The sequence below is a fragment of the Galeopterus variegatus genome, unplaced genomic scaffold (assembly GCF_000696425.1).
Source record: "Galeopterus variegatus unplaced genomic scaffold, G_variegatus-3.0.2 Scaffold714, whole genome shotgun sequence".
Classification (NCBI taxonomy): domain Eukaryota; kingdom Metazoa; phylum Chordata; class Mammalia; order Dermoptera; family Cynocephalidae; genus Galeopterus; species Galeopterus variegatus.
In genome coordinates, this window is record NW_007726825.1 from 423340 (window position 1) to 435303 (window position 11964).

Sequence of the window (11964 nt, forward strand, 5' to 3'; positions counted from 1 at the left end):
TTAAAAACCCAGAAAGACAAAGTGGGAAAGGAAGAACAACCATTCTGGAAGCTGGAGGCACACGGACCAGCAGGGAAGCTGATGAGCCTGAGAGTCGCAGCAGTGGGTCACACCCATGTCCTCCAGCAGGGGTAAGAGTGCGGCCCTGAGCCCGAAACAGAAGGATTGGTTGAAAGTCGGTTTAAGAAACGAAGCAGCTGTGTGGAACTGGCGAGAGCACAGAGTCTAGGTGTCGGCCATCTGGACTCAAATCCCAGCTGCGTCTCCAAGATGGGCCATATTCACGGCCATCAGACAGTCTCGGTGGGTGCTGACGAATGCGGATCATGGAAGTGTGCTCTCTTAGGACGTCAGAGTTAGATCAGGCGTCAGTGACACACGGGTACCGGGGAATCCGCAAGTGTTTGGGGAAACTAAGAACATACTTCTGAATAACCCGTGGGTCAAATAAAAACCGAAAGGGAAATTAGTATTTTTAGGAGGGAAAAAAATGAAAACAAAACATATTAAAATTTGTGGGATCCAACCAAGGCAGTCCTGCCTGAGAGGGAAATTTATAGCATCTGACTGCCTGTATTAGAAGAAAATCTCGGGCCGAGCCCGTGGCGCACTCGGGAGAGTGCGGCGCTGGGAGCACAGCAGCGCTCCTGCCGCGCGTTCGGATCCTATATAGGGATGACCGGTGCACTCATAGCACTCACTGGCTGAGCGCAGTGCGGCCGGTCTAAAAAGGACAAAAAAAAAAAAAATCTCGAATCAATGACCTTAGCTTCTACTTTAAGAAACTTTAAGAAAAAACATGAGTAACTTACACCAAAAGTAAGAAGAAAGGAAATAACGAAGATCAAGGTAGAAATCAAGGTAGAAATCGACGAAGGGGAAAGCAAAAGCAATAGAGAGAATCCATGAAACAGAAAGTTGATTCTTTTGGAAGAGGGATAGAGTTGACAAGACTCTGGCCAGACTGATAGGACAAAAAGAGGGAAAAGGTAAATCACCACTGTCAACAGTGAGAGATTGTATCACAGCAGATTCTGCAGACGCTGAAAGGATAATAAGAAAATATAATGAACTTTATGCCAGTCAATTTAGAGGAAATGGATAAATTCCTTGAATGACACAAACTACCAAAGATCACTCAATAAAAAATAGATAACCTAGGGCCGGCCCGGTGGCGCACTGGAGAGTGTGCCGCTTGGGAGCGCGGCGGTGCTCCTGCTGAGGGTTCGGATCCCATGTGGAGACCGGTTCCCGCTCACTGGCTGAGCGCGGTGCGGGCACGACACCGAGGGTTGTGATCCTGTTGCCGGTCCCCGGTACGGGCACAACACCGAGGGTTGCGATCCCATTGCCGGTCCCTGGTACGGGCGCAACACCGAGGGTTGCGATCCCATTACCAGTAAGTAAAAAAGACAAAAAGGAAAAAAAAAAAAAAGAAATAGATAACCTGATTTTTAAAAAATAGAATTTGTGTAGTTAAAAACCTTCCCACAAAGAAAATTCCAGGCACAGATGGCTTCACTGGAGAATTGTGACAAACTTTTTTTTTTTTTCTTTAAAGCTGGCCAGTCAGGACATCTTCACCCTTGACTTGGTGTTATCAGCACCAGCTGTCCCAGTGAGCCACGGGCCGGCCCTATGTGGGATCCGAACCCGTGGCCTTGGTGGTGTCAGCACCGCACTCTCCGGGTGGGCCGAGCCCGTGGCGCACTCGGGAGAGTGCGGCGCTGGGAGCACAGCAGCGCTCCTGCCGCGCGTTCGGATCCTATATAGGGATGACCGGTGCACTCATAGCACTCACTGGCTGAGCGCAGTGCGGCCGGTCTAAAAAGGACAAAAAAAAAAAAAATCTCGAATCAATGACCTTAGCTTCTACTTTAAGAAACTTTAAGAAAAAACATGAGTAACTTACACCAAAAGTAAGAAGAAAGGAAATAACGAAGATCAAGGTAGAAATCAAGGTAGAAATCGACGAAGGGGAAAGCAAAAGCAATAGAGAGAATCCATGAAACAGAAAGTTGATTCTTTTGGAAGAGGGATAGAGTTGACAAGACTCTGGCCAGACTGATAGGACAAAAAGAGGGAAAAGGTAAATCACCACTGTCAACAGTGAGAGATTGTATCACAGCAGATTCTGCAGACGCTGAAAGGATAATAAGAAAATATAATGAACTTTATGCCAGTCAATTTAGAGGAAATGGATAAATTCCTTGAATGACACAAACTACCAAAGATCACTCAATAAAAAATAGATAACCTAGGGCCGGCCCGGTGGCGCACTGGAGAGTGTGCCGAGCCCGTGGCGCACTCGGGAGAGTGCGGCGCTGGGAGCACAGCAGCGCTCCTGCCGCGCGTTCGGATCCTATATAGGGATGACCGGTGCACTCATAGCACTCACTGGCTGAGCGCAGTGCGGCCGGTCTAAAAAGGACAAAAAAAAAAAAAATCTCGAATCAATGACCTTAGCTTCTACTTTAAGAAACTTTAAGAAAAAACATGAGTAACTTACACCAAAAGTAAGAAGAAAGGAAATAACGAAGATCAAGGTAGAAATCAAGGTAGAAATCGACGAAGGGGAAAGCAAAAGCAATAGAGAGAATCCATGAAACAGAAAGTTGATTCTTTTGGAAGAGGGATAGAGTTGACAAGACTCTGGCCAGACTGATAGGACAAAAAGAGGGAAAAGGTAAATCACCACTGTCAACAGTGAGAGATTGTATCACAGCAGATTCTGCAGACGCTGAAAGGATAATAAGAAAATATAATGAACTTTATGCCAGTCAATTTAGAGGAAATGGATAAATTCCTTGAATGACACAAACTACCAAAGATCACTCAATAAAAAATAGATAACCTAGGGCCGGCCCGGTGGCGCACTGGAGAGTGTGCCGCTTGGGAGCGCGGCGGTGCTCCTGCTGAGGGTTCGGATCCCATGTGGAGACCGGTTCCCGCTCACTGGCTGAGCGCGGTGCGGGCACGACACCGAGGGTTGTGATCCTGTTGCCGGTCCCCGGTACGGGCACAACACCGAGGGTTGCGATCCCATTGCCGGTCCCCGGTACGGGCGCAACACCGAGGGATGCGATCCCATTACCAGTCAGTAAAAAAGACAAAAAGGAAAAAAAAAAAAAGAAATAGATAACCTGATTTTTAAAAAATAGAATTTGTGTAGTTAAAAACCTTCCCACAAAGAAAATTCCAGGCACAGATGGCTTCACTGGAGAATTGTGACAAACTTTTTTTTTTTTCTTTAAAGCTGGCCAGTCAGGACATCTTCACCCTTGACTTGGTGTTATCAGCACCAGCTGTCCCAGTGAGCCACGGGCCGGCCCTATGTGGGATCCGAACCCGTGGCCTTGGTGGTGTCAGCACCGCACTCTCCGGGTGAGCCCCGGGCCCTGACAGACATTTAATCGTCTGTGTAGCGACTCTTCATACTGTCTTCTAGAAAGTTTAAGCAGAGGGAATATTTTGTAATTCATTCTATACTGAAATTAGAAAAGCACATTACAAAAGGAAAGTATTCAGGAATTTGTATCCGTGAACAGATACAAAAGTTCACAGTATTTTAGCAAGTTGAAGCCAACGATATGTGACAAAGACAATGCACCTTGACTAGGTGGAGTCTAGGGAAGGAATGAAAGGTTTAATGTAAAAAATCAATCAGCGTAAAAGTAGTAAAGAGGAAGAAATATATGATCATTTCCAAAAGTATAGAAAAAGCATTTGACAAAACCCAACATTCTGTTCTTGGTAAAACTCTAAACAAACTAGGAGGAGAAGGGAACCTCTTCACGCTGATAAAAGGCATTTATTAAAAAACAACGTCGAGTACTCCAAAAGAATTGAAACGTTTGTACCCCGGTGTCCACAGCAGGAGTCTTCACGACAGCCAAAAGGTGGAGACAAGCCACGTGCCCACCAACAGAGGAGTGGACAGACAGGCTGTGGTCTGTCTATATGATGGAATAATTCAGCCATAAAAGAATGAAATTCCAGCACACGCTATGACACGGATGAACCTTGAAAATATTATGCTAAGTGAAGGAAGCCAGACACAAAAGACGAATACTGTGTGATTCTACTTATATGAAATGTTTAGAATAGAGAAATTCATCGAGACAGAAAGTAAGCTGGGGAGGTAGGAATAGGGAATTATTGCTTAATGATGTCGACTTTTCATTTGGGAAGATGAAAGGGTTTTGGAGATAGTGGTTATGGTTGCACAACATTGTGAATGTAGTTAATGCCACTGAGTTGCACTTTTTAACTGGTTAAATGCTGTCTTTATATTTTACCACAATTTAAAAATATACATATACAGCCAACGTCATACTTAATGGTAAAGGACTGGACACTCCCCAATGTCAGGAACAGTCAAGTCTCACCAAATCCACTCAGCCTCCTACTGGGGGGCCCGGCCAGCGCATTAAGTCATGAAAAAATAAAAGGTGTCCAGATTGGAAAGGAAGTGTACAGTTGTCCTCATTCACAGACAACGTGATCCTTTATGTAGAACATCCTATGGAATCTGCAAAGATACTACTAGAACTAATAAGTGAGTATAGCAAGGTTGCAGGACACAAGACCAACATGTAAAAAGTATATTTCTATACAGTAGCCACAAACTACTGGAAGCTGATCTTTTTAAAACACCATTTGCAATAGCATTTAAAAATATGATATACTTAGAGATAAATCTGACACAAATACCATTTTCCATAAAAAGGAACCAGGGTTCCTTGGAGAAATGGCTGATTTTAGGGCTGGTGCAGGGGTATTCAGGATGCAGTGTCCACAGTGAGGAAGTGCTGGAGGGGGAGTGGGAGGTGACAGGGCTGTCACAGGGACACAGCAGCCACCTGGAAGAGCTGCCAATAGCTAACACTGGACCATTTTGAGCAACAAGATCATCATGTTGGATTATAACCCAGAGTATAAAATAAATATCCGTACGTCCACACTGATACAGGTAAATGATTAGGTAGATAGGAGACAGATCCGTGCAGAATTAGATAGTTTACGTAGACCCTCCAGGAGGGTGCACGTGACCCCCATCCCTCAAGTATGGGCTGTGCATAGTGACTTCCTTCCAGAGTGGCATGTCGAGGGAGAGAGAGGTGACGTTAACAGTGCAGAGACCCGACAGGCATGGTCTGAGCCAGGCCCACAGGTCAGCAGCAACAGCGCTGCCTTGTGTGGTGCAGAAGGTACGCTCGTGCCAGCCCCTCCTCCCTTGGGCAGTGCCCAGTGCGGGGCCAGCCGCCTCGCCCCTCTGCGGTGTTGGTCTTCTGGCTGGTGGGTAGGGCAGACTGAGCACTCCTCACCAGCTCGGGGGCCCAGACAGATGGCGGCTCAGCCCTCTGTCCTTCCCCAGTGCCCAGGTGCCTCCTGGTGCCTCTCCCACCTCCAGCCTGGGGAGAGCCAGCCACCAAGTCCAGACGGTGCTCAGAAGGGCCTCTGGCACCTCACGCGGCCCTGACTGTGCGCATGCACACACGGCCACCTGTCACCACGTGGGCATTCGGTCCCGGCTTGGTGCTCTGTGGTCCTCATCGTTGTGTTTGCTCCCCAGTGACACAGCACATAAAAGAGCTCCTGGAAAGGAACACTAAGAAGAAGTCCAAATTGAGAAAGAAACCCAAGCCTTATGTTGAAGAGCCGGATGGTAGGGCGTCCCCGCAGCCCTGTGAGCTGCGTCTGCACAGCTCTGCTCTCCAGCCGCGGCCGCCTGGCCTTCTCCTCTCTAACGCTTCTGGGCTGGGGGGTTGAGGGCACTAACCTCAGGCCTGCACTGACAGGACTCCTGGAGAGGCTGTGCCTGTCCTGCACCTTTCTTGGCGGTACTCAGAGCAATTTCCAACTCGCTTGCTGGGTTCTTGGTGGGGAGGGGACATGAGGATCAGCTGGCTGAACCCAGCTGGAGGCAACCCCCCAGGTGAGTTTTTGGGCTTGGCCCCCGGGGTGAAGCTCACAGATGGAAGGGTGTGGGATTCCCTGCGGGTGCCGAGAGGAGCCTTCAGAAGTCAGCACAGAATCTCCCTTCCCTCCGCTCCTCCCCCACCAGCATGCTCCCCACCCACACTGTCACCTGGCCCTCACCTCCCTGCCCTTCCCCTGGGCCCTTTCTTGGACCTCCCTGTCCAGTCCGGGCTCCAGAGGAGCCCTGTGAACCCAAGGCTGTGCCCTCCCTGTGGAGAGGCTGCCCTCCTGCAGTCCCTGCTCCTTGTGCAGAGCTGCTGCTACACGAGGCTGCAGTGCACGCCCTGTCTGGAACCCCTCCTGCCACCTGCTCTTTGTTCCACTCCCCCTCCTCTGAGACCACTGGGTTCAGGACCCTCCTCCTGGAAGCACTCTCTGCATGCTGCCCATAGGGGCTTTCTGCAAAGGAGGCCTGTTCAGGACAACCCCCGGGCACTGCGAAGATGGTGCCTGCAAGTCTGAGGACTTGTCCTTACCCCAGGGCCGCCTAGGCCACCCCGAGCAGGTCTCTGCCAGGGCCCTGGGAGGAGAGGGTTAGCTGCAGTCCAGGGGTGAGATTCCTGGCCACGGGTGTCCTCAGACCACCCCATCTGGGCCAGCACTGGAGGGAGCTCTGCGCTCCTGCCTGAGCCAGGGGCTGATGACCCAGAAGCTGGCAGACACAGGCCATCATGAGCCTTGCTGCAGTCAGCTGGGGCAGGGAGCAGGACGCTCCCTGAACCTGGCGGGGCCAGCACCAAGAGATGGCAGGCCCTGGCCACACCCTCGGCCTTGGAGGCTTATGACCTGGACTTATAGCACCAAAGCCCCTGGCACAGCAGCATGGACCCCAGGAGGGCTGCCCTGCCGGCCCTCTGTGGGCAGCCATCCCTCACCTGCAAAACCAGGCTTGCCTGCAGCTGGGCAGATGGAAGCAAGGGTCAAAGTCCAGGCAGGACAAACGGGTCCCTGCAAGGCCAGATCTGGGCAGTGGGCTGGGAGCAGAGCATCTTACAAAAGTGAGGGTCTCCCTGGACTGGCCATGGACACTGCTCATTTCCCACCCCAAGCAGCACAAGCAGAAGTCACCCACCTTTGTAGACCCCAGGGTGCCTCAGCCTCAGTCCCAGTCCCTGACCAGCAGTTGTCTGCTGAGCACTGGTCAGATACTGGGCGACAGGTCCAGCTATTTATAGATACCCATGACAAAGGTGTTGCCCCATCCCCATCCTACAGAGGAGGTAACTGAGGCAAGGAGAGGTTGCATGGTACCCACCATCACCAGGCGAGAGGTGGTGACCCCAGGATATTCCAGGTCACAGCATGTGGGAGGGGCTGTCCTGGTCCCGAGCAGGCTTAGGCCAAAGCCCTGGACATTTGTCCCACTAGGGGCAGCCCTGGGACAGGAAGCAGGCAGCTCAGCCCCTTAATCTGCCCCCCCCCCAACACTATCTGCCAAGTAAGCACGTGTCCAAGCTGCTGAGCTGAGCTTGTGTGGGAGAGAAGTGTGCTGGGCTTTTGCCGCCCACCGCCCATCACCTTCCTGCAGAGCTCGCTCCCTCTCCACCTACTCTGGGCTCTCAAGGATCAGGGCATGGCCTGGGCCCCATTTGCTTAAGCACCAAGGGAGCCTCAGAGCCTGCCCAGAGGGCCAGACAGTCCTGTGGTAGGAGGTTCTGGGCACTGTGTCCCAAGCTGGCTGAGGCTGGAACCAGGATCCTCTACCGGGGTCTGTGGGTCCCCAGGGACCTGGGACAGATGGTCCCCAACTTAAACATCTAAGAAATTTTTTAACTCTTCTCAGTTTGATATTCTAAAAAGGAACCCCCTTGAAAGTTATGATGACAGAATTATTTTATGATAGTTAGAAATGAAAAGATCTTCATGGACTAAGACATGTTTGTGTTTTTCGAACTGGGTTCCATGGACCCCCATGTCCTCAGATACCCACAAGAAACTGCTTTCTTTCAAAGAAGACAAAGATATTCTAATCTGAGAGCCCAGTTCTAGAGGCCTCCCCAACCCTGGCAGGTGGCAGACCTGGCAGGGACAGAGCCTTCCAGAGGGGTGGGTGCCCTGCCCAGAAGCCCCCAGTCCAGGCCGTCTCTCCATCTGCCTGGGTTACCCCTGACCTGGACAGCTTCTCTTGACCTGGGCCAGGAAGCTCCCACACCCCCCACCAGAGAGATCACCCCTCCTCCCCCTCCCCTCTCTTCCCCTCCCCCTCAGACACCAGCATGGCTGGCACTGCCAGCCCATGCCTTCAGGACCACCAGCTAGCACCTCTGCTACTCAGTTCGAGAAAGCCCCCTCCCTCGAGGAAGGAGACTGGGCCCTCTCATCGCCACCTTCAGTCCTTAGGAGGAACGCAGAGGTGGTTCTGCCACAGCGTCGCCCTCACCAGGGGACGTGGGGACTGGCTGGGGGCCCCTGTCCACTGGAGGCCAGGGCTGCGGGAGAGATGGGTCTGCTGTCCCTGGGCTTGACAGCCCCCTCCCTCAGCACTGGACCAAAGTGCTGAGTGCCTCCAGGCTGGCCGGGCACTGGAAATGACTCTCCTCCAGGGCTCCTGCCCAGGGGCCAGGGGCCAGGGAGGGGCCTGAGGCAGTGAGGAGACAGTGCTCACCTGCCACAGGGGCTCCCAGGGCTAGCTGGGGGGAGAGAGGGAGACGGAAGGTGGGGTTTGAAGACACTGTGGCCCAGCTCCTGCCCTGCCGTGCCTGTGACTCCACAGGGGTTGGCCATAGAGGGGAGGGGGAGCTGGCAGAGGGGCCACCCTGGCCCCCCAGGGCCCTTGCAGGAGCTGCCTCTTTCACCCCTTCTCACCCCTCCCCTAGCCCTGTACATCACACATCCACCCAGGCTGACTGGCCTGTTCTTTTCCAGGGGTTGCCATAAGCACATACGCCAAGTACTGTTACCACAAGCTGCAGAAGGCGGCCCTGATGGGGGCCAAGAAGGTACAGCACTCCTGGGAGAGCTGGGGCAGGGGTGGGCAGGTGGGCCAGGCAGGGTCCAGAGGGGAGGTAGGGACCCTTGGACGGGTAGCCAGGGAAGGTAGACACACCAGGGGTCATGGTTGGCAGTGCAGAGGGTGTTGCAAGGAGCTCGTGGAGGTGGACGCCAGAGGTGGCCTCAGGCGGACGCTGTGCTCTCCTAGGCTGGACAAGCACTACTGTGGGGGCTGCACTCCCTTCCCTTCAGGGGGCTCCTGCCTGTGCTTGGACCCCAAGTGCAGGAGCAGTGCAGGCAAGGGAGTGTGGACTGGGTTCAGACAGGCCAGCCCACAGGTCAGGGGCACCCCGCAGCAGCAACACCAGCTGCCCCTCAGGCATGCAACGTAGAGAGCCCGAGACTCTGGCCTGTCACCATCCCAGAGGCAGAGGGCACAAATGGATGTGGGAGGGCCAAGAGACCCTCCCAGGCTGGGGCCTGGTCATCATAGTCCCTCAGAGCCCAGACCCAACACCTGGGGGACCACCCCACAGACCAGGCCCTAGCCCCATCAGCTGCATCCCAGTGACACCCTACAGAATGCGGCAGCCCCACCCCTTCCTGAAGGACCCTCGTCCTCCCTGCCGAGTGCCCCTACTCTCCTTGAGAGGACATTGAAGCCTCAGTCATACCACACAGCTGGACCTCGCTTCCTGGCCTTGTCCCATCTCCCCTCCCATCCTCCCAGGCTGGGTGCAGTGTCTGCATGCAGCCCACTGCCACTCAGGAAGTCCCTCAGGCCCCCTACTCCTGTCCCAGAGCCTGGCCTTTCTCCCCACCCCCTCTTCCCTCAGATGCTCTCACTACACTCACCCATGGCCAGGGTGCACAGCCTTGCCACATCCAGACTTCCAGAAGCCTTGGCTCAGTCAGGTGGCCTGGCCCCTGCTGTGGTCCCTGAGAGCCCAGACTGGCCCATCCACAAAGTGACTCCCACCTCCTGCCCGACCAGCAGGGCTATGTGAAGCTTCGGGTGCTGTAGGTGGCCCAGTGGGAGGCCCCTTGGTGATGCGGTGGCCAGGGATCTGGGGTTGCCCCTGCTGTGGTGGGCAGAAGCCTGGAGTTCACAGGGATAAGAGGCCCAAGCTGGGGAAGAGTGAGCAGTGGCTGAGCCAGGACATCCCTGGGAGGGGTTGGGTGGGGAGAGGAGGGCGGGAAGCCGGGACGCTGGGCCAGACCAGCACAGGAGAGCTGGGCTGTCTTCACAGGGGCTGAAAAAGCCCAACGTAGAGGAGATCCGGCACGCCAAGAATGCTGTGTTCAGCCCGTCCATGTTTGGCAGCGCACTGCAGGAGGTCATGAGCATGCAGAAGGAGCGATACCCTGACCGGCAGCTGCCCTGGGTACAGACACGGCTGTCTGAGGAGGTGCTGGCACTCAACGGTGACCAGACGGAGGGTATCTTCAGGTGCCACGTCAACCCCGGGCCCTGGGTGTAGGGGCTGCAGGCCTGTGTCCACGGTGACTCTGGCAGGCAGGGGCCATTAAGCAGCAGGTCCACTGAGCCTGCTTCTATGCCCCTGCCTTAGAACAGATGAAGAGTAGGGCCACTGTGTGAGAACTGGCCCTGAAGGCTGTGCAGGCCACGAGAGGCAGGGCAGAGCCCCCATCCTTAGGAGACAAGTCAGTTGGGTCGTCCTCCCAAACAATAGCATGGCCAGCCCAGGATGTTGTCCCGATAGAAATGGCCACCAAAGGTCCACAGGATGCTTGGACACTAACCACGGACAGTGACATACAGCTGGCCACACAGAACACCTGTGAACAGGGGTGTGGTAGCCCCTACCCCATGGGGAGCAAGTGGCATGTAGTTGTGCCAAGTCAGCCTTTCCTGCAGCAGTCACTTACTGTTGTGACTCACTTGTCAGGACCAGGGGAGCCCAGACCCCAGGACAGCTGGGGAAACTGAGGAAATTGGGCCTCCATGGCCCTGCAGGGGAAGGCATCTGCACGGGGGAAGGCAACCGAGGGTCCAGGAAGGGATGGTGGCCTGGGGGAAACACCACACCCCAGACCCAGGTGTACAGGGTAGGAACCCAGAAGAGGGCAGAGGCCCCACGCCACAACACACCACCCACCTGATGGGGAAGAAGTCAGTCAGGGCCTGAGGCTCTCTCCCCTCCTGGTCTGGTCAGCAGCCGCCTACAAGAGTGAGGCATCCAGGCTAAGTCATGAAGCCGCTGGGCAGGCTTCTCTCCAGCCGGACACCCTCCCTGTGCTCTGCAGGGTCCCTGGGGACATTGATGAGGTGAATGCCCTGAAGCTGCAGGTGGACCAGTGGAAGGTTCCTACAGGCCTGGAGGACCCCCACGTCCCTGGTGAGCCCCCAGCCCAGTCAGCAGCAGGGCAAACCTGACGGCAGTGGAGTCTCAAGGTGTCCCCTGGGTCGCTGGTCCACATGCACGGCCCAGAGGGTAATGGCATTAATGCCAAGGCCTCTGTCCACTCTCCCCTCCTGGGGTCACCCACAGCCTCGACCCTTTGTCCAGGCCTGCTCTGTGGGCACATCTCAGGATCCCCCTTCCTTCCCCACCTCGGGCCCTGCCTGTCCCCGCACCCCCTCCTGACAGCTGCTGCACAGTCCACTAGAGAAACCGCATTTTGCACGTCACCCCAGCATCCCCCATGCCTCCCGGCTCGAGTCCAGGTATCTGGGGTCTGGGTCCAGCCTGTTCCACTTTGGCCAGTTAGGCCCTTTCCAGGCACACTGCCTGCCGCCCCTCCACGCGCGTCCCCCACCAGGGCTGACGTCCAGAGTGGGCCCGGCTGAGCCCCGCGCTGTGTCCGCAGCGTCGCTGCTGAAGCTGTGGTACCGGGAGCTAGAGGAGCCCCTGATCCCGCACGATTTCTACGAGCAATGCATCGCGCAGTACGAGAGCCCAGAGGCCGCCGTGGCCGTGGTGCACGCGCTGCCCCGCATCAACCGCATGGTGCTCTGCTACCTCATCCGCTTCCTGCAGGTGCGCGCCGCCCTGTCCCGGCCCCGAAGCCCCGCCCCACCCCACCCCG

General features: G+C 54.9%; 1 protein-coding gene across 1 annotated transcript in view; it reads left to right on the forward strand.

Moving 5' to 3' along the window:
* The window catches only part of ARHGAP39 (Rho GTPase activating protein 39), a 47362-nt gene that overhangs the window by 34363 nt on the left and 1035 nt on the right, over positions 1-11964 (forward strand). Inside the window, exons 5-9 of the mRNA XM_008571748.1 lie at positions 5576-5668; positions 8848-8921; positions 10164-10363; positions 11182-11273; positions 11746-11915. Of these exons, the coding sequence (XP_008569970.1) occupies positions 5576-5668; positions 8848-8921; positions 10164-10363; positions 11182-11273; positions 11746-11915 (629 nt within the window). The remainder of the gene's footprint in view (positions 1-5575; positions 5669-8847; positions 8922-10163; positions 10364-11181; positions 11274-11745; positions 11916-11964) is intronic.